This window comes from Silene latifolia, chromosome Y, assembly GCF_048544455.1.
Source record: "Silene latifolia isolate original U9 population chromosome Y, ASM4854445v1, whole genome shotgun sequence".
Lineage (NCBI taxonomy): Eukaryota > Viridiplantae > Streptophyta > Magnoliopsida > Caryophyllales > Caryophyllaceae > Silene > Silene latifolia.
The window spans coordinates 143,155,870-143,179,284 of NC_133538.1; the positions used below are offsets into that span (position 1 = coordinate 143,155,870).

The window sequence follows — 23,415 nt, forward strand, 5'->3', positions numbered from 1 at the left end:
CAACTTAAAGAACAAACACGATTTTTCCTGATTTTCCAGCACATGACAGACTCGGAATAAAATACATAACTAATTCCAGAAAAATCAAATTGATACAAGGCCAATTGTATTGGAACCGCATGAGTCTTAGCTACAAATTATATCTAACGTGTTTTTCTCAAATTCCAAACTTATCAAGAGTTTTCAGACTGATTTCCAAAAACTGACAGAAACCGTCGCATAAAAAGTATTGATTCATAAAATGAGTTTAAAACATTATTTTGCAGTAATTCCAAATCCTATTATCATCTAGACTATACAAAGATGATGTATGAAGAAGCCTCATAACTGAATCGACATAAAAATTAGGGTTTCAAATCATTTTCCACAACCAAATAAGATTCGCGGACTTTTCAGCGACATGTTCATAAATAAATCACCTAGGACAAACCATAAAGAATTTGACTACGAGATTTTATATGCATAAACTATACATCAAATAAATAGGACTCTCTTTGCAAACTTTTTGAAGACGAACACTTTAAAACAGTATAAACAATGGAATGAAATCGACTTACAAACAGGGAAATCGAATTAGGTTGGAATCGATGAGAAATCTTCAATCAATTGAAAGGCTCGACAATTCTTCTTCCTCTCCTTTTGTCTAGGTTTAGAAATGGTTTTATGAATGATAAAATGAAAAGAGGGGAGAGGGAGAGCGACTCTTAGATTAGGTTTAGGGTAAATGGTGGTTACATGTTCCGGGTAGGGCAAATGGGTTAAACGGGTATGGTCGTTGGGTAAATGTAGATGGGTAATTCTTGACCCAAAAGACAAAATGTGATGTAGCCCGACTCAACATATACGATATAAACCCGACTTAATAACATTCACGATATTACGATGCAACCAATATAAAATGTATAATACTAATATATAATAATATCCGTTTAATCGATTATATAAAATACGGGGTATTACAATTATAGCTGTCTTGGGATGCGTGAAGCTATTTCGGGAGCTAAAAGGACAAGTCAAAGCTGAACTAACGTGATTATTGAGCTGCTGAAGTTAGTTTCCACTCGATCGAGTGCTTTTCTAGTCGATCGAGTGGTTTTAGGTCTAATAAACAGTCGATCGAGCACTTTAGTCATTCGATCGACCAGTTCAATAATAGCATTTACTCGATCGAGCTCTATTCTTGGTCGATCGAGCAGTTTTTGGCTGAGTTTGCTCGATCGAGTGGTTTTATTCCACTCGATTGAGTGGATTCGCTATGGGCTGGGCTTTTTAGCTTTAATTCCGTTAATTAGGTTTAGTAAATCTTATTTTCTTATAAATAAGAAGATTAGGACGTCATTTAGAGGCTCTTCGGACTCTCTCTCTCTTTCCTCGGGAACTGGATCATACTTTGTTACTGTTACTTTCTTCCGGATCTAATTCAGTATTTCTTTCTTTTCCTTTCTTTTCCTCTTTAATTTATGCTTATGATTATTGTTCTCCCTTTATTTCTTGTTTTCTATTTCATTATGCGTAGCTGTAGATACTCGTATCCGTCGATATTGGAATCTATAGAGAACCCGACAAACACCCGATGATGATAGGACACATGTATTTATTAGTTGTCACTGTCATTATTTGGGTTCGTTTTACGATGTAGAATGAGCGTTGTCGACGAAGTATTTTATTAATTTAAATGATATTTAAATTAAATGTTTTTTTTAAAGTGAATTCATTTTATTGCTTTATTTTGAATTTATTTTCTCAAGTTTATATTATTGAAAATAAAATAAATATTTGATTTGAAAAATCATTTTATGAGTGTATTTGATTTGAAAAATCATTTATTTTAATGTGTTAATCGATTTGAAAAATCGATTTAAAAATCGAAAAAAACTCGTTTTAAACACGCGTTTTGGAGCTCGATTATAGCTCGGTTTTTAAGCCCGTTTTCTTTACGAGTTGGCACGAATCTCGAGTACACTAACCAACCTAAGCCTCTACCCATCCAACCCCAGTTTGAACCCCCTTAACCACAGCCCCAAACCCGCTCCAAACACCACTTAAACCCGTGCCCATTAACCCTAATCCATACCCTAGTATCCTACCCATATTACCCTAGCTTAACCACCAAGAAACAGCCCTCCAAAACCCTACACGAGCTCACAATAGCTGCTGGACAGCAGCAGCGAAACAGAGCAGCCCGACTGCTTGTTGCTCTCTTTTACCCTACTTTAACTCCCTATAAATACCTCCCCTCTGCCATACTTTCATTCCTCTAAGTTCTCCACACATCCTACCGTCACTCACAAGCTTTAAACCCTAGAAACAAACCCTAATTGCCTCACAAAAACCCTCGACAAAACCGACTTACAAACTGAGAATCAGTTTGTGTGTCCTCTTTGAAACCCTTCGTTCTCCCTTCGTTCTCCCTTCAAACCTCCATCAAAATTCGAGTTTCTTATTCCAAATCAACCATACAACATCCATCTACACATTAGACAAAGATTTACGAGCCAAATTGCCCTTGAGAGTACACGAATTCCCTCGAAAAACAGAGTGTTATACACTCTGTTTTCGCGGCTTTTCCTGTCTGTCCAGTTCTGTTTGTGCTCGTTTTTTGTGCCCAATAACTCAAAACGAGTAGGGATTGTTTTAATATATCTGTTCTACTCTCTTTCTAGTTTTCAAAACATCTTTTAAATCGAAGTTTCACCGTGAAACGAGAGAGAAATCGCAGTTTGAAAGTTGCTGTCCAGATTTGCAAAAAACGTGTTGTTTGCTTTGTTTCTTCGTCGACGACGGCCTCTCGAGATAAAACCTACCATCGATTATGACCCAAGACGGTGTCAACGATACATGTAGGTTGAGGGTGCATCAAATCCTCCTCTTTCTCCCTTTTATTTCGTTTTTTTATGTTTGTTTTCTTATAGTTCGTTTTTGTTTGTTTATCGTTTTTGTTTATCGATTGTTATCATTAACTATGAAACTAGTTTAGTCGGAGTATGAGTTAAAGTACCACCATGAACACCCACGTTGACTTGAGATGGGAAAGAAATCCGCTACATCAGTCGGTCGTAACCCCCGTCTCATTTACATATCCTCGTGTTCAAGGTAGGGCATTAATAAAACGAATTCTAACTTCGCTCTTCGCTTTTGACCCCTTTCTTGTTTCGTGTAATTCGACCCACCCTAGGACCATTCACATGTTAGTTAGACCTCTGATTGTTAACATATAACTCATTTAGATGACATTAGATCAATTTAATAACCTAATTAGACACGTTAGGGTACATCAACATAGCTTTAAAAATCAACTAACAATTCTATAACCTAATTGAACGCATCTCTCTTTTCACTCGATTTCTCGCTAGCATAGGAGTGCGTGATTAGCACCTTCCTATTAACACTCGATGAGTAGCGTTAATATCGTAACTCCTTGACCTAATTTGACCCCTTTAGGCCGTGTAGAACACACATTTGCAAGACATCTTTTCAATCGATCAACGTCGTTTCTAACTTGTTTTCTAGCCCGCTTTCGAACTTGTTTCGCAATCAATTGATCTAACTAATGAACCTGACCTAGGACCTAGGGTAGCCGTGTCTAGAGTGGCCATGGCTTGGCCGTGTCCTTTGGTCTTTCTTGTTTCGTTTGTTTTACATCGTTTGTTCTTTATTGTTTTGTCGCTTGTAATTTATCGTTTGTTCATCGAGTTGTAATTTTCGAGTTAGCTTTCTTTTATCGAGTCAAAACCTCTTCCAAAAACCTTAGTCTTATTTGGTTAGATGGTTGTGCCCCAATGCATGTAAGAGCGTAGTAAATCGCATGTTTTTTAAAGCAACATGGCCCGATTTATGCTAATGCATGCTTTGGTGCGTAGCCCTATGTCTAATTCGATGAGATTAAGTGAAAGCACACATTACGAGGAGTGACCCAAGGCCGTGAGTCATGTAAGCCGTGGGCCACCTCTTTGTGCACGTTTTCCTAGGCCGAATGGCCGTGTAATGCGTCATGTACGGTTTTGTGTATAGCGTTGTATTTTAGATCGAGTTGTATCTTTAATTTATCGTTGTGTCGGCATGAAATGCCTGGGTTGTAATAGGGTAGATCCCAATGGCTCCCCCATTCCCATCAAGCCTTGTTTGTTTCGTTTATATGTTGTTAGATCAATCAACCCACATGCTAAATTACAACTTTGACAAAGTTTGTTTAGTTGCATCTAAATCGACATAGAAACTTCACATGTTAGGGTTTTGAAAAACGATGTTTGCATATCATATATCGTAGTAGCTATGACCTTGTTTGAAATCCGATACTTGACTTAGTAGAGGCCGTTATTGACGGGCGGGGTTAGGTGTCCTTATGGGCTTCCTAACACGTACCCTCACCCCTTACTCAAGATCTATGGTTTGTGGATCCGTCTAAATACCATTGGATTACGAGAGTCATTCAAATTGAGTGATATAGGGTACAAGTCTTTATCTTTAATCACTCGTAGTCGATTGGTTTTATGCTTTTCGATGAAAGGTGTAAAGTTGACTTGAACGGTTCCAAGTTCCCAAAAAACTTGGTGGCGACTCTAATTTGTCTTAATTCGATTCGAAAGAACCTCGAGTCGATTATGCCTAGTGTGGATCCCGCGGACGCAGATTCGAGGGCCTTGTCCTGATTTGGCGACTCCATTTGGGAAAAGATGACTAGTTACACTTTGTTTCTAGGTTCTTTTCCTCCGAGGTGAAACTTGAAAAGAAAGTATTGGAAAGTAAAACATTACTCATAGTGCTACGATTCATGCATAAACCCTTAAGGACTTTCCCGGGCCGTCCCAGCGTTTCTTTGTGATGCGTGGGGGGCGACGTCCCACTATGCCAGGAACTTGCACATTGCTTGCTTCTGCTCCTCCTCGTCGTGGTTCTTGATGGTGGGGATGCTCTTCTAGGTACTCTACCTAAAGGCCCTTGCTCTATAAGACCCAAAAAGGATGGAGGGCATAGACCTTCTTGTAGAAGACTTGCCGAGACTTAGAGATGTCTAGGAGCATACATCCTTATAACATGAGAATGACAATGTGCGAAATGAATTTCCCGAGTCTTTTCAAAATTTCCATGTCCATTTCAAAACCGAACTTTTGAACAACTTACTGTCAAAATTAGCATGGTTTTAAAAACGCGGAATGCTGCCCAAATATGACTAGAATTTTCGGCCAAAAATAAGCTTTTATAACCGGCATGCTGCCCATTTCAAATCTCATTTTCAAATCAATTATTCTTTTTTTCAAATTCAATCCAAAATGTTTCTCGAACCTCAACCAAGCATGAAATGCGTCGAGTCGTGTCCGGGTCCTGGCCGTGTTAGGCCAGGCGTGTTTCGCTCCAAGAGTCTAGAACACGACCTTGTTGGGTCACCTGAGCTCACCTCTTGGGCTTTGAGTCATGTTGGTCGACCAATTGGTCTAGGATAGTCCACAGAAACGTCCAAGCTAGGCCATTTAGGGCGTTTCACTTGAACCTATGGGCTATGTTAGTCCAATCACGGGTTTAGTCACACCGAGTCCAGTTTAGAATCGAGCTATGACAGCTTGAGTCATGTCGTTTTGTCGAGTCTAAAATGAGTCAAGGTCTAAATCCAACCGTGAGTCGAACCTTTTGGTTAATCAGTCTCAAGTCGAGTCTTTGTTTGAGTCAAGTTGGTGTCGTGTCCTTAAGTGTGCAGGGGCTCTTACATTCGAATATTGACTCGGTTCGGGGTTTTCTTGTAGAAAGGCCGCCAAAAACCCTACGTCAAGCAATGGAAGATCTTTGTTAACAAACTCACCGAGGCCGTGAACCTCATGATGACCAGAATGGATGAAATCGAATCTAAGTCGGGTGAAGATTCCCTTTATCTACCCCACCTCGATCGATGCGGAGAAACGGTTCAAATTCATTGAAGACCGTCGAAGCTCTCCTGGGGAAGAATATCCACTACGAAAATGCTAGGGCCTATGCCCCGATTCAGATAAGTTGCCCACAAACATGGTACTCTTGATATCCCAAAGTTTAAGGGCACTGAGAAGATCCGATCCACCATGTTAAGGCCTATAAGGGGTACTTAGCACTGAAGGGAGTACCTTTGACATGCTCTCGAAATTTTCGCTCAATCTCTGGATGAACACCGAAGGCGTGGTTCTACAATCTGGACCTTAAGAACTTCCCCACTTTCGAAGATATTACGGTGGAGTTCGCAAGCACTATCTTGATAATGTCGAGATTCAAACCAACATAAGAACATTGGAGGTGATGACACAGAAAGAAAAAGAAGGCTTTACTGAATTCCTTGCAAGATGGCGCGCTGAAAGCGTGAAGTTAGCCAAGAAGCCTGACAAAGTTGAAATGGTTGATAAGTTCGTAAAGAATCTACGACCTATTTACCGCAATGCTCTGAAATACCAGAATTTTGGCTCTTTCAAAGAATTGATAAGAATCGGGATAAAGGTAGAAGATGATGTCATAAGGGCAGAGGCTGAAAAGCTGAAAGGGTACCAAGGGGCCTCATCGTCTAAGGCCAAGGCCCCAAAGAATGACGACCCATATTGATGAAGCCATCAATCTCTTAGAAGGGCAATCGAAGAAGTCGCAGCGCCAAACACCTAGGGCATTCACCGATATCGGATGCACTCATACATATGCTCTCCAAAGGCTCATAGCCCAAGGAAAGCTGAAACCTATTGGTCCAACTCCGGACCCACCCGCTGAGCAACAAGGTAAATGGTATAAACCAAATGCCTATTGTGCCTTCCATCAAGGGAAAGGCCATGATACTGAAAGGTGCTATCGACTGAAGCACGAAATCCAAGACATGATTGAGAGTGGAACACTCCCGATCCCAACTGTTAAACCCAATAACATCACCAATCCATTTGGCGATCATACCAACTTAGTTTCTGTCGAAGACAATGTCGATTATTCCCATCTTATTCGCCCATGTCACTTAAAAGGGGTGTTTATCGGGAAAATATTTGTGGATTGCTTTGAATTCTTGCCAAACCCGAAGAATGAAATTCAAGTCGGGAGTCTTGCTCTAGAATGTACTCCCCTCATTAACGAAGTTAATAAAAGACAATTCGATTCACCAACCTCCATCACTAGCGTAGATCCTCAGAGGACTACCTCAGGATGGAGGCAGACCATCAAAGGGATCAAGGACTAGAACCGAGCATCTAAGCTGACAACTGAACAAGGGAAAGCTCAAAACTAGATTTGAAAATTATGAGTCGGGATCTGTTTTCTTATCTTAGTCGAGTCGAGTCTAGGACTTTCGTTTCTTGAATTTGAGTCGTTTGTTCCGCGATGACCTAGGGTGTGTCCTAGGAATCATTCCTTCGAGTCTGTTAAGCATTTTTCATTCCAATAAAAGTTGCAGTCTCTTTTCCAAATATGTCTTGTTTCCAATCCTCAATCATTCCGAAACATGATAAAATGCACAACACACTCAAAGGCATCCCTGGGGTAGAAATATGTCCCGTTTCAAAACGTAAGGTACAATAGGATTTCGTGTTTGATTCCTTTACCTATTCCATGTCTGGCGGTAGAAAACCTCCATCAGAACCAGTGCTTTTGACAAGCTTTTAGATGATTCTATGACGAACCCGAACTAGCTCCTTGTTTCCCCTATCGATGACGGAAGGCAAGCTTTTTCCCCTTAAAATCATCCCCTCTCGAAGAGAGAAGAAACCAACCCGTTCTAACAAGGAATTGTTCGTTCTGACCCAAATTAGTTGGCGAAGCCATGTTTTCAAGGTGTATCCATTTGTGACTCAGGGAATGAATAGAAGACCATTTTCAATAAGAGAAGAAAAAAAAATGAAAAGATGAGGAAAAAAGGACGAAAAAAAAAAAGCAAAAGAAAAAATGAAAAATGAAAAACGAGAAGAGATGAAAAAGAAGAAGAAAAACGACAAAAAAAAGGAAAAAAGAAGAAGAAAAGAAAAAGAAATGTCTGAATGTTGATCGAATTTCAAAGGCGAAGCCAAAATGGTCAGGTAGTGCCATCAGCAGTCATCCATACCCCTAAGTCCTTCCCGAGGCATTTATGAGGGAATAGTTAGGGATTCTGAGAATCAGTTAGCTTGTGTTAGTAAACCCAAGCCTTTAGGATCCAGACATGGAAATTTGAACCCACATCATTTTCAACCCATTTGCACTCGTGGTTCATCAAACCCGAGACACCCATTCCAACCACATCAGCAGCCATAGCCCTTAGCCTTAGCACCACAAAACGAACCTTCAGAATGATGGTTTACCTTGCGAACCTGTTTTTTACCAAGCTCCACATCCCAAAGAATCACAACCTTTTATACCAACCCTAGACACGGGATTTAACGGTACTTTACAGGCTAGAATGGGATACGACATGATACCTTAGGTGAAACCTTCGAGTGTGTACACACAATCAAAATGCCATGTTTATGCACCATGATCGAACTACGCCGGATTTGATTTTGCTCCACGCGAATACGTAGGCAGTCCTTCAGAATAAGGGATTCAATCCACTCCTCAACCAAGTTGTCATCTTGTCGGTTTCTTACGGGTCTTAACCAAGTCCAAATGAAGCCACCTTTGTTTGAGTCAGTCTTAGCACTTGATGTAGGCTAGGATGAGGATATAGGTTCGGATGAATAGTATCGAGTCTCAGAATGAGCTTTATCTAATGGTTTAAGCAAAGATGCTGAGTCACATAGATGTGGGTTTGTGTTGGGAACAGAAAATATGAAAAACCCGCTGAAAAGAAAGAAGGCGTGGAAGAATAAATAATAAAAGCCCGCTGAAAAGAAAGAAGGCGGTGGCAGAAATGATGAAAACTCGCTGAAAAAAAGAAGGCAAGGAGAAGAGTGAAAGAATGTTCCCAACAAGAGTGATGTGTGATTTCTAAGTGTTCTCATAAAACCAGTCTGTGTTTAGTGTCTGGACGAAGCCAACGTTGTTGCTCCGTGAGTTTAATCCACCCTGTCAATGCCAAGTGATCTTGATTCCCATGCGCCCTTGGGAGCACGCCCATGCCATACGATATCTCCTTCCCAAGTCGACGACCTTGTGATTCCCATTTGCCATCTTTTGGCGCCGGAATGGCCAATTTACATTTCTACCCCCAACAAGTCAATATTTGAATTAAAACCCGTGCACACTTACGGTTTTATTTTCTTTTTTTTGTTTTACGGTAGCGGACTACGCCCACGTTGTTTACGGGTCATACAGAGTGTCTGAGTCGTATTTCGTGCTCACCCGTCAAGGTTCGATTTCAAAATGCCAAATTTTCAGAATTCCGAAATTTCAAAAACTTTTTGCGAATTATGGATAGATGATCCAAGTCAAGGTTCAAACCTCAGAGTTCAAAATCAAATTTTGGGTCGACGACCCAACATCCAAATGATTCATTTCAAATTATTTTTAGGTCGACGATCCAACATTCCAGCACTTCAACTTCAAACCTCGGGTCGATGGCCCAATATTCTATGTGATTCAAAATTCGGGTCGTGGGCCCAATTATTCAAAATTTTCAAATTCAATTTTCGGGTCGATGACCCAGTATTTCAAATGATCCAATTTCAAGATCGATGATCCAAATGTGCTTATGTGATGATTATTGCTTGTACATTTTCTGTGTTTCAAATATAGCAGGATATGCTTCAACTAGGGGCTCTAAAGTCGAAGACTTTAGAGCCATTGCAAACTGGGGGCTCTAAAGCCGTAGGCTTCAGAGACCATTATCAAGATGTAAAGGATGACATCCACCAAGAATTCAATTCGATACAAGAGTATGAAATGGAAGAATTCCGTAGCTGAAAGCAAATGATGAAAGTGGCGGCAACCTCCTCAAAAAGTCCCGTCCCATTCGGACAAGCGCCAGCAGATGATAAATTTTGGGCAAATGTCAGCAGATACGAATTTCGGACAAATGCCAGCAGATGATAAACTTTGGGCAAGTGTCAGCAGCTGCCGAACTACGACGCGGGTTTGATTCCGTCAGAAACGGATACGTAGGCGCCTAAGGATAAGGCTCAATCCACCATATATGTAATTTATAGGTCGACGACCAATGACGATAATTTGACACAACAGAAGCAAGAGTCAATCCTCAGCGAAGTTTCAGGTATGATCTCTTCTTATGGTTGGCGAGCTTATATACGCAAGTCTAATGGACTATAAACGACCATGAGAATCCTCGGTCGAAAGGGACTCAGGGTATACTTTGACTTTCGCCTTGTCCAAGCCTCAGTCAAAGTGGGGGCTCTGTAGATACCTGTATCCGTCGATATTGGAATTTATAGAGAACCCGACAAACACCCGATGATGATAGGACACATGTATTTATTAGTTGTCACTGTCATTATTTGGGTTCGTTTTACGATGTAGAATAAGCGTTGTCGACGAAGTATTTTATTAATTTAAATGATATTTAAATTAAATGTTTTTTTAAAGTGAATTCATTTTATTGCTTTATTTTGAATTTATTTTCTCAAGTTTATTTTATTGAAAATAAAATAAATATTTGATTTGAAAAATCATTTTATGAGTGTATTTGATTTGAAAAATCATTTATTTTAATGTGTTAATCGATTTAAAAATCGAAAAAAACTCGTTTTAAACACGTGTTTTGGAGCTCGATTATAGCTCGGCTTTTAAGCCCGTTTTCTTTACGAGTTGGCACGAATCTCGAGTACACTAACCAACCTAAGCCTCTACCCATCCAACCCCAGTTCGAACCCCCTTAACCACAACCCCAAACCCGCTCCAAACACCACTTAAACTCGTGCCCATTAACCCTAATCCATACCCTAGTATCCTACCCATATTACCCTAGCTTAACCACCAAGAAACAGCCCTCCAAAACCCTACACGAGCTCACAATAGCTGCTGGACAGCAGCAGCGAAATAGAGCAGCCCGACTGCTTGTTGCTCTCTTTTACCCTACTTTAACTCCCTATAAATACCTCCCCTCTGCCATACTTTTATTCCACTAAGTTCTCCACACATCCTACCGTCACTCACAAGCTTTAAACCCCAGAAACAAACCCTAATTGCCTCTCAAAAACCCTCGACAAAACCGACTTACAAACTGAGAATCAGTTTGTGTGTCCTCTTTGAAACCCTTCGTTCTCCCTTCAAATCTCCATCAAAATTCGAGTTTCTTGTTCCAAATCAACCATACAACATCCATCTACACATTAGACAAAGATTTACGATCCAAATTGCCCTTGAGAGTACACGAATTCCCTCGAAAAACAGATTGTTATACACTCTGTTTTCGCGGCTTTTCCTGTCTGTCCAGTTCTGTTTGTGCTCGTTTTTCGTGCCCAATAACTCAAAACGAGTAGGGATTGTTTTAAGATCTCTGTTCTCCTCTCTTTCTAGTTTTCAAAACATCTTTTAAATCGAATTTTCACCGTGAAACGAGAGAGAAATCGCAGTTTGAAAGTTGCTGTCCAGATTTGCAAAAAACGTGTTGTTTGCTTTGTTTCTTCGTCGACGACGACCTCTCGAGATAAAACCTACCATCGATTACGATCCAAGACGGTGTCAATGATACATGTAGGTTGAGGGTGCATCAAATCCTCCTCTTTCTCCCTTTTATTTCGTTTTTTTATGTTTGTTTTCTTATAGTTCGTTTTTGTTTGTTTATCGTTTTTGTTTATCGATTGTTATCATTAACTATGAAACTAGTTTAGTCCGAGTATGAGTTAAAGTACCACCATGAACACCCGCGTTGACTTGAGATGGGAAAGAAATCCGCTACATCAGTCGGTCGTAACCCCCGTCTCATTTACATATCCTCGTGTTCAAGGTAGGGCATTAATAAAACGAATTCTAACTTCGCTCTTCGCTTTTGACCCCTTTCTTGTTTCGTGTAATTCGACCCACCCTAGGACCATTCACATGTTAGTTCGACCTCTGATTGTTAACATATAACTCGTTTAGATGACATTAGATCAATTTAATAACCTAATTAGACACGTTAGGGTACATCGACATAGCTTTAAAAATCAACTAACAATTCTATAACCTAATTGAACGCATCTCTCTTTTCACTCGATTTCTCATTAGCATAGGAGTGCGTGATTAGCACCTTCCTATTAACACTCGATGAGTAGCGTTAATATTGTAACTCCTTGACCTAATTTGACCCCTTTAGGCCGTGTAGAATACACATTTGCAAGACATCTTTTTAATCGATCAACGTCGTTTCTAACTTGTTTTCTAGCCCGCTTTCGAACTTGTTTCGCAATCAATTGGTCTAACTAATGAACCTGACCAAGGACCTAGGGTAGCCGTGTCTAGAGTGGCCATGGCTTGGCCGTGTCCTTTGGTCTTTCTTGTTTCGTTTGTTTTACATCGTTTGTTCTTTATTGTTTTGTCGCTTGTAATTTATCGTTTGTTTATCGAGTTGTAATTTTCGAGTTAGCTTTCTTTTATCGAGTCAAAACCTCTTCCAAAAACCTTAGTCTTGTTTGGTTATATGGTTGTGCCCCAATGCATGTAAGAGCGTAGTAAATCGCATGTTTTTTAAATCAACATGGCCCGATTTATTCTAATGCATGCTTTGGTGCGTAGCCCTATGTCTAATTCGATGAGATTAAGTGAAAGCACACATTACGAGGAGTGACCCAAGGCCGTGAGTCATGTAAGCCGTGGGCCACCCCTTTGTGCACGTTTTCCTAGGCCGAATGGCCGTATAATGCGTCATGTACGGTTTTGTGTATAGCGTTGTATTTTAGATCGAGTTGTATCTTTAATTTATCGTTGTGTCGGCATGAAATGCCTGGGTTGTAATAGGGTAGATCCCAACAGCTCCCCCATTCCCATCAAGCCTTGTTTGTTTCGTTTATATGTTGTTAGATCAATCAACCCACATGCTAAATTACAACTTTGACAAAGTTAGTTTAGTTGCATCTAAATCGACATAGAAACTTCACATGTTAGGGTTTTGAAAAACGATGTTTGCATATCATATATCGTAGTAGCTATGACCTTGTTTGAAATCCGATACTTGACTTAGTAGAGGTCGTTATTGACGGGCGGGGTTAGGTGTCCTTATGGGCTTCCTAACACGTACCCTCACCCCTTACTCAAGATCTATGGTTTGTGGATCCGTCTAAATACCATTGGATTACGAGAGTCATTCAAATCGAGTGATATAGGGTACAAGTCTTTATCTTTAATCACTCATAGTTGATTGGCTTTATGCTTTTCGATGAAAGGTGTAAAGTTGACTTGAACGGTTCCAAGTTCCCAAAAAACTTGGTGGCGACTCTAATTTGTCTTAATTCGATTCGAAAGAACCTCGAGTCGATTATGCCTAGTGTGGATCCCGCAGACGCAGTTCCCGAGGGCCTTGTCCACAGTAGCTAATTCCCTTTGTATGTTAGGATTAGGGAAGTCGTGGTAGTAATACGATAGGATTGACTTGATTAGATTAGTCTTGCGATAAGAATTGTATTAGGCAATTTAATTGTTATTAGGTCAAATGAATGCATGCAGGAGACCAATTTATCTAGTTAACCCCGACCTGGATCGAAAGATTGGAAGGGGAGGCTTGCTTAATTACAATAGGTAATACCTAATTTGGGCGAAAGCTAAGTTAGGAGACCCTAGGGCGGTTTAAGGACCGAAAGGTGACGACCATAGCTCTTCTTTTCAATAGTTTAATCGACTCAGCTGACCCGATAGTGTAGCTGCCACGGTAGACCGACTCCTAGCATATTCCTTTCTCTTTCTGTTAATTTCTTACATTCATTTATCTCTTGCCTTAGCTTCATTAGTTTAGTTCAACAATCAAAACCCCCATTTCTGTGACACCCTGACACACCGAATTAAACAGATAGATAGCAATTTAGCCTCCCTGTGGAGATCGACCCTACTTACCGCTGACTTCTATTAGTAGTAACTTAGGTATTTATTTTTGGTACAAAACGACCGTATCAAATTTTGGCGCCGTTGCCGGGGAGGCGATGCCTTTATCTGTTTTAATTTTGTCTGTTTTTCGCCTCAAGGGAAGACTGAGTACCTTGAGGCCGTTCTAATCTTTTTCTTCAGCGCTGTTTTGATAGGTCTACAGGTCTATTAGTCAGTTTTTAGAGAAGATTGTCGAAGGGAAGGCTTGAGTACCTTCGACTCTTTTGCCAAGATGACGTCCGTTTCTCGACTTATTGCTCAGTTTGAGCTTCAAACTGAAAGATCTACTAATTCGGAGAAGAAAGAATCTTGGGGTTGTGGTAATCACTATATCAACACCGACACCATTCCGTCTCATGAAGAACCCGTGTCACCCAATGTTGAAAATGATTTCTATGACTCGGATGACGAATTCCTATCGTACTTCAAGAGTTTATGCGAAGATTTAAGCCTCATGGGGAGGAATCACTCGATCGAGTGACTAACATTGGTCGATCGAGTGATTTTCCAGGAGAAAGTGCTCGACCGATTAGTAAATCTGCTCGATCGAGTGGAATTCAGGAGGAAAGTGGTCGATCGAGCAACAATTCTGCTCGATCGACTGAAGACGAAGGGGAAACGGTTCGATCGACTAATAGACATGCTCGATCAACCCCAGAAGCTGCGGAAACTGTTAAATCGTCACCAACGCCTATTCCAAGTGATGATACAAAGGAACATACGGTCAACTCCTATTCTGTTCAAGTTCCTTATCCACAACGATTTGCCGCCACACCGTAGATTTCTCGGACCGCATACGAGCTTTCAATGTCATTTTGCTCATTACGATGAGATGATCACTCAGGTACCTACTTATGCTAATTTTATTTCTCAAATTGATTGGTCTGAGAGGGATGCTAGTGAGACGATAATGAATGTAGCTATGACTGAAGAGTGTAGCACACTTCTTCGGAATGGGACCCTCCTAAAATGTCTGACCCAAGTCGTTTTCCTATTCCGTGTTCTATAGGGACCCATTCGTTTGATAATGCTTTATGTGACCTCGATTCTAATGTCAACATTTTACCTTTGTCGCTGGCATTGAAATTGAGACTGACTAAGTTTATGCGCGCTAGAACGACTATCCAGTTGGCTGATTACTCTTATGTACGGGTCAAAGGAGCTTTACATGACGTACCTGTTAGGATCGGGAATTTCTATATTCCCGCAGATTTCATTGTCTTAAACATACCCGAAGACCGCAATGTTCCCATCATTTTGGGACGACCATTTTTGTGCACTGCTGGCGCAATTGTTGATGTCAGGGTAGGGACACTTACCTTTCAGGTCGGAGGAGAGGACTTGGTTTTTACTAAGTCCGATGACCCTAGGGAGTCCATACCTATCATACCTTGCATTGATATTCCCCTTGTAGACTCCGTTGACATTCCGTCTGAGCCGTCTTTTGAGTCACATATTGTCGTTGCTGTTGTAACACCTCCGCCCCATAGAGGTTGAGTCGATACGGTTGATTTCAGTGATGAAATTGCACTATAATTGTCTTTTTGCTTAAGCCTTGCAATAAACTATTATTCTTTTTAGTTTTGTCTTATGCATATCTACGAGTTAATGTTTAATTTAGCTGAACGAATAGACTTGACCTGAAATTGGCAACCTACTTATAAATTCTAAGATTTAGAGCCTTTTAAACTGGTGTCATTTATGACCGGTTTCATGTAGGATTGTGAGTAGTTACTCCTTGCATAACATGTTCATTAATTTGCACGTATATGAAATTCAATTGCTTTTTACTTTCATACATTCGGGTTAGTGGTTGGTGTCACATGCAGGGAGGTGCTTACAAATTTTCCTTTCTTTCATTTTTAACCATTAAACTCCACATTAGCCAAATTTGCCTGTTGACCCTTAGCTACATTCCAAATTTAGCCTGCCTTGTCAAGCTAGTTTAGATTGTTCTGCGGTATAATGTCTATTGTATCAAATTTTGACGCATATTCTGTTTATTCGGAGTTGGTAATTTATGAAGAAAAGGAGGATATGAAAAAGACGAAAGAAAAAAAAAAGAAGTTGAAAAAAAAAGGAATTCGAAAATGAAAAAGGGAAAAAATTCGAAAAAGAAGAAAAGAAGAAACCGAAAAAAATAAGAAAAAGAAAAAAAGAGTTTGTATTGTTGACAGTTTCGCTCCTATGCTTTATCTATATCTTTTGAGGAGTTAGTTCAGTTCGGTTTGGTGAGATTTTATGCCAAATGAAGGGCATGTGCTTAATTCATAATTGAGTTGGAATCGGATGTCGATATATGGTTTTGTTTAGGTACTAGCTTGATCACCTATACCTCCACATTCCCATAAATGTTTTGCCTTTTCTTACCCATTGCCTCACTTTACCATATTTCTGTAAGCCCTCGGCTGTGACAGGACCTTGTTGGGTTGGAATGTGTGTACGGTAGCTAGAATTGTTTATCATATTAGTTGCATGCATGTTTATGTGGGTCGTAGTCTAGGTGAGCGACTATTTTTCTTTCTCTCTTACATATATATGTTCACCCTTTGCTTCATGAGAGGAGAGTGACTCGTGAGAGTCCATTATTAAAGGTCTTGCAAGGTCGACGGTTCAGCTTTATTATAAACATTTTACAACTCGTTTGCATTTGACTGTTTAGCTATAAGTGTTAGTTTGTTTGCATTAAATTGGTTTAAGTGGACAAGTTATAGCTAGCTCTGAGTTATCTTTCCCGTTCCTTTAGTTGCATTTTAGTTTACTCGAGGACGAGTAAAGGTTTGGTTTGGGGAGATTTGATACGTGCATTTTATATAGTCTTATTAGCTTATTTTATGCACGTATTCCTATGCTTTTATCGTGGTTTTATGCTACGAAATGCCCCGAATATGCTACTTTGGTGTATTTTGTCTTAATTGCAGGAATGGACCATAAAATAGTGAAATCAAGCCTTTTACCGTCCGTTTAGCATGCATTTGGAGGAAGAGTGGATTTGGAGCGGGAATTATAGCTGTCTTGGGATGCGTGAAGCTATTTCGGGAGCTAAAAGGACAAGTCAAAGCTGAACTAACGTGATTATTGAGCTGCTGAAGTTAGTTTCCACTCGATCGAGTGCTTTTCTAGTCGATCGAGTGGTTTTAGGTCTAATAAACAGTCGATCGAGCACTTTAGTCATTCGATCGACCAGTTCAATAATAGCATTTACTCGATCGAGCTCTATTCTTGGTCGATCGAGCAGTTTTTGGCTGAGTTTGATCGATCGAGTGGTTTTATTCCACTCGATCGAGTGGATTCGCTATGGGCTGGGCTTTTTAGCTTTAATTCCGTTAATTAGGTTTAGTAAATCCTATTTTCTTATAAATAGGAAGATTAGGACGTTATTTAGAGGCTCTTCGGACTCTCTCTCTTTTTCCTCGGGAACTGGATCATACTTTGTTACTGTTACTTTCTTCCGGATCTAATTCAGTATTTCTTTCTTTTCTTTTATTTTCCTCTTTAATTTATGCTTATGATTATTGTTCTCCCTTTATTTCTTGTTTTCTATTTCATTATGCGTAGCTAATTCCCTTTGTATGTTAAGATTAGGGAAGCCGTGGTAGTAATATGATAGGATTGACTTGATTAGATTAGTCTTGCGATAAGAATTGTATTAGGCAATTTAATTGTTATTAGGTCAAATGAATGCATGCAGGAGACCACTTTATCTAGTTAACCCCGACCTAGATCGAAAGATTGGAAGGGGAGGCTTGCTTAATTACAATAGGTAATACCTAATTAGGACGAAAGCTAAGTTAGGAGACCCTAGGGCGGTTTAAGGACCGAAAGGTGACGACCATAGCTCTTCTTTTCAATAGTTTAATCGACTCAGTTGACCCGATAGTGTAGCTGCCACGGTAGACCGACTCCTAGCATATTCCTTTCTCTTTCTGTTAATTTCTTACATTCATTTATCTCTTGCCTTAGCTTCATTAGTTTAGTTCAACAATCAAAACCCCATTTCGTGACACCCGATGGACCAAATTAAACATATAGATAGCAATTTAGCCTCCCTGTGGAGATCGACCCTACTTACCGCTGACTTCTGTTAGTAGTAACTTAGGTATTTATTTTTGGTACAAAACGACCGTATCACAAGTCTTTATCAAATGGCGATTTTTGCTCCCATGTTTCATTTATATTTTTATGGGGAGTTGATTTATTACGGAGAATGTGAGTTTGGTGCTTGCTATAGCACTGCTTCGATTGAATTTGAGCAAGAAGTTGGATGTTGCCATATGGTTCCGTTTTGGTACTAGCTTGATCACCTGTACCTTCATTTTCCATAAATGTTTTGCCTCTTCTTACCCATACCTCACATATCCATATACACCTCGGCATGTGTCATGGTCATTAGTTCGGTTGGAATGCATATGTACGGTTGTAGAGATTACTTTCATATTATGTTGCAGGCATGTTCTTATAGGTCGTAGTTAGGTGAGAGTCTTTACAAAATGAATTCTTTCTATCCTCTTATATATTCACCTGCGCTTATATGTGATATGAGCGACCCGCGAGAGTCCAATTTGATAAGTCTCTATAGTCGAGGGTTCAGCGGTTTTTAACGATTTCATAATTCGTTTGCATGATTCGCATTGCTAATTAATTGTTAGTTGTTGCATTAAAATGGCTTAGGCTTTACATGTTGCAATTCGCTCTGAGATTGAACTCGTTCCAATAGGTCATTAGATCAAGTCTAGTTCTTGCTTGAGGACAAGCAAGGGTTTGGTTTGGGGAAGTTTGATGCGTGTCATTTATATGATGTTTTACACCCTATTTTACACGCATTTCAGAGCTCATTTATGTAGTTTAAGGCTACTATTTGCCCCATTTCGTCTACTTTCGTATTTTTATGTAATATTGCAGATTTATGCGGAAATGAGTAGATTTTGAGCCAAATCCGTCCCCGAGTATCTTGCATTGCATTTGACGTGAAGTATTCACTTAAGGAACGAGCTTGGTGCGCATTTCAAGGCCCAAAAGACAAATCCACGAGAAATTAGAAGTCAAGTGTCAGCTACTTCGGTCGATCGACCACACGCCTTGATCGATCGACCAACCCCGGGTTCCAGTAGCTACTGTTCAGCATAGACCAGTCGATCGACCGGTCCCAGCAGTCGATCGACCAAGACGCTAACTCATACATGAATTAGAAGATCGAGAATTAGCAAGCCCATGATATATTAGGTTTACAAATAATAGCTGCGTACTTTTCCTTTATAACGCAGCTTGAGTTTTGAAGTTAGAGATTCAGTTTTCAATCAAGTTTTACATTCAGTTTTTATCAGTTTTAGAATATCAAATAATTAGGGTTCGGAATATTGGTTTGCATCGGATTTTCGTTCGTACTTCTAATCATTCCGTTACAATTCCTCTGCAATTTCGATATTCTTTCTGTTCTATTCCAGTTCATCTTTATTGCGTTGATAGGATAGAAATTGCTAGTTAGGTTTCAAAAGCCAATTTTATCATTTTATGTTATTTATTTGCCTAATCGTTTTAAGCATGAATTCCGTAGTTTTAATCCTTAATATTATTGTTGTTTCCACTATAGTCATGAGTAGCTAAATTATTCGTACTAGGATGTAGGGAATCTGTAGGATTAGGCGGTATTAGAATAGTAGACTGAAATCGCGTGTCAGTCGATCGACTGCCAAACCTGGTCGATCGACTGACCACGTGAGGTGTTACCTTCGTTTTAATTGTTTTAATTTCTATATTTGACGAATCGAGTGCACGCGACTAGTTGAATGTTTAGGATTTGACTGACCCATTAGATCGAAAGATAGGGAAGGTTGATTGACCATCAATTAAAATGACTAAACTATGCTGAGATCGAAAGAAAGGTAAAGTTTAGGTTTTTAGTCACTTTTCAGGACGAGAGTCAGTACTAGTGATATTAGGGACTTGTAGCGAGATCGAAAGATGTTACTTGTTAAGAGTGGACCGAGAGGACCTCTTGTTTTCCCGCCTCATGTGTTTGATTTAGACCTACTTAGTATGCTGCCGCCGAAACTATAGTGAACCGACCATCCTTGCACCCCTTTTTAATATTTGGTTTATCCGTCGATTTAGTTTATTATCTTTATTGCCTTTAGCTATAGACCAAATCAATTCAACCCGCACATTCGTTACCTTAGACCAGAATTAGACAATTATTAATTACATTCGCCTCCTTGTGGTTCGACCCTGTTTCCACTAGCCTAGGTTAGTTTTAATAGGAAATATAAATATTACTTTTGGTACTCACAACGACGGGTATCAGTAAGTATATAGACAAACGGATACCAAAGTACTTTAAGATGATATAATTAAACTGTCTCAAACGGTTTATTACAAAAGTTCCAAACGAGATAATTAAATGATAAATTAAGTTTATTACAACGCAGCGGAAAGAATAGATATAAAGTTCAACTAAGCTATGTGATAAATGTGATAACTAGACTCCAGGTGACAAGTCATCTCGCGTCCCAACCCAAGCATCCAGCCATCAGCAATCTACTAAATCCAACCTGTAAATTAATCTGCTCCCTATTTAACCGGAAATATTAAATGGTTCACCACAGGACGCCATCAATTAAAGTAGGCATCATTTTATTTTGACACAACAACAAACACACAACCACCAATGGTTGAGTAGGATAACTAAATAACAATAAAGTAGATATAATAAAACTTGCAACAGAAAAGACAACAACGGAAAACAAGCGCCTCATAGCCATGACACACGGCTCACCCAACCATCTCAAACACCGCTCAGGTACACGGTCACACCAACACCACCGTGCCTAGCCGACCACAATCGTGCAAGTCCACTGCACTTCCACATCCCCGTGCTTGGCCGACCAATAATCACAATCGCAATACCAACCTCTTCAAATGATGCCCATTAAACAGAGAACCAACCCAGGAATGATAGTAATATAATTATAAGATGCTCATAAGACAACAATTAAAATAACAACTTATGGTGGAAAACTATCTTACAAAAACAATGCAATAATAATCCGTCTTACGAGAACAATGCAATAATAATCAATCTTATAAGAAATTCATCAAGTAATTAATTTAACAAGCAAGTATAGTTGATTAGATATCCTACCTTTAGCAAATCCTCAAAATTTCAATCAATTAATCTACTAGAAAGCTTCTTCCACAAATTCATCACCTAAACAAAAATTAGATTGTATACAATTATAAACTACTTTTATTAATTAAATTAAGATGTAAACTACACATATAAACACCCAAAATCACTCCCAAACGACACCCCATACACGGCCAACCGACGGTCGTCAACCCATCGGTCAAACAAGCCACGACAGTCACGGGTGAGTCAACGACAGCGGTCAAGGGCCTCGGTGGTGGTCAACGGTAGGTCTTGGTCAAACGTAAATAATTGATGTAAAGTGGGTTAGATAACTTACCACAATTAGGTTTAATGTGAGGTGAAAACTCCGTCTTAAAGTTGTCTCACAAAAATTACTCTCTTTCTTTCAAGTTATAGGTTTGTGTTTTTGATGTGGAATAAAAAGTGATGGTGAGGCATGAGTTTGGTATTTGTAATAGTAAGATAAGTGGTAGGAAGGTTCTAGGAACTTTCACATATTAATAAAATAACCAAAATATCTAAGTAGTATTGGTAACACCCAAACCATGTATACCTCCCCCTTACCACTCGGTCAAAACCGGCGGTCAAACTACACATATATTTTTTTTTTTATTTTCCTTTCTGTATTTTAAGACGATAATTAATATTTATTCACACCTTATAAAATATATCTAAAATTACGGAGTATTACAGTCTTCCCTCATTAAAAGGAACTTCGTCCCGAAGTTCACCACAATTCACACTTCACACTTCACCAGCCAACTAACACGAAAATTTCTAAGGAACTCAATTAAATTGTATACTCTTAAGTCCAAAATAAATGCAGTATTATATTCTACCCTCATAAAAGAAAAGGTTACGTCCTAGTAACGAACATACCTTAAGCAAATAAATGAGGATACTTCTCTTTCATGTCAGCCTCAGCTTCCCAAGTTATCTCTTCTACACTATGATTAGACCAAAGAACCTTTACTAACGCTGTCTTGCCGTTTCTAGTCTTTCTTACTTTTATGTTTAATATTTCCTTAGCCACCTCCACATAAGATAAATTCTCATCCATCTCAACTGTCTCAGCTGCTAACACATGAGTAGGATCACTTACATACTTCCTCAACTACGAGACATGAAAGACATTATGAACTCTGGCCAAGGATGGTGGTAGTGCAAGATGGTATGCCACTTCTCCAACTCTGTCTATAATCTCATAAGGCCCATTATATTTCTGACTTAGCTTCCCTCTCTTGCCAAAACACATCACTCCCTTCATTAGAGACACTTTCAGTAACACTTTGTCCCCTACAGCAAACTTGATATCACTTCTCCTCAAGTCAGCATAACTCTTCTGTCGGTCTTGTGCAGCTCTCATCTTCTGTCTGATCACATGTACATCCTCAATCATCTTTTAAATCATCTCCGGCCATAGAGTCATGACATCTATTATATCATCCCAATAGAGTGGACTCCTACACTTCAGTCCATATAAAGCTTCAAAAGGTGTCATGCCAATGTGTCACGGTCCGAACTTTGAGCCGGGTCGTGGAGCGCACCATTGTCAAACTCACGACAAGAATGCTAGCGAGAGCGTCAAGCACTAGTGTTTGTCAAGCACTAGAGCATTCGTAATCGGTCTCGGTTTGCATATGTTGGGATCCTAGTCTCGATCATAACGGTCGACACACACATGCTTGTTAGTAAGTTATGAAGGCAAGAGTCATTCATAAGAATGCAAGCAACAAGCAATAAGAAGGCAATTGGTTGGAAGCAGATTGATTAACTAGTACTCCCCAAAGAGGGAAATTTGATATTGCAAGTCTGGTAGTAGGAAACATTGAATGTGCAGAATAGCGATACGTTTTCTAAATGCCTAAAAATGTATCTTAAACTAAAAAGCTAGCTCCAAGATTCGACACGCATGAAGTAATCTTGGAGTACTACATCACTATAAAAACAAAAACAAAAATACATAAGTAGAAACATAAAATCTAAGGGTTCAAAGTGAACGGATCAAGCGCGCAATTTTTAGGGATTGGCGGCTCGTTACACTCTCTCCCACCTAATCTTTTGCCGTCCTCTGCAACGCTAGAAGTCTTCAAGGCTGGTTTAGTCGGCTGATGCTGCTGGAAGTTGGTTGGAACAGATGTTTGCACGCTTACTTTTGTTGCAGATAGGATCTGCTGGATCTGGATGGTACGACTTCAAGCAACTCTCATGGAACACCAGGTGACACTTCATCCAGGTAGGGCGCTCAAGCTTGTATGCCACTTCTTTAATCCGCTTGATCACTTGGATTGTGCCTTCATACTTTCGAACCAGCCGCTTGTCTTGTCCCCTGAGGAATCTCATCTATTCTTTATTCACTT

At 39.7% G+C, this 23,415-nt stretch overlaps 1 protein-coding gene and 1 long non-coding RNA gene across 2 annotated transcripts; both read right to left on the bottom strand.

Annotated features, from left to right (window-relative positions):
* Positions 1 to 20,306: 20,306 nt before the first annotated feature.
* LOC141633085 (uncharacterized) lies at positions 20,307 to 21,456 on the bottom strand. The gene is made up of 3 exons (XR_012537891.1): positions 21,372 to 21,456; positions 21,047 to 21,112; positions 20,307 to 20,456 (listed from the first exon to the last, which is right to left on the bottom strand). It is a non-coding gene; the product is annotated as an uncharacterized LOC141633085 (long non-coding RNA).
* A 479-nt stretch (positions 21,457 to 21,935) lies between these two features.
* Positions 21,936 to 22,454, bottom strand: LOC141629100 (uncharacterized). Its single transcript, XM_074442160.1, has 2 exons — positions 22,233 to 22,454; positions 21,936 to 22,169 (listed from the first exon to the last, which is right to left on the bottom strand). The coding sequence occupies exons 1-2, from the start codon at positions 22,452 to 22,454 to the stop codon at positions 21,936 to 21,938; spliced, it is 456 nt and encodes a 151-aa protein (XP_074298261.1).
* Between the last annotated feature and the right edge of the window lie 961 nt (positions 22,455 to 23,415).

Bases quoted from the DNA above. Each gene is read 5' to 3' on its own strand.
- LOC141629100 (XM_074442160.1), bottom strand. From the start codon at position 22,454: ATGATTGAGGATGTACATGTGATCAGACAGAAGATGAGAGCTGCACAA. The intron at 22,170-22,232 runs GCATACCATCTT...CATGTCTCGTAG, and splicing joins TAGACAGAGTTGGAGAAGTG to TTGAGGAAGTATGTAAGTGA.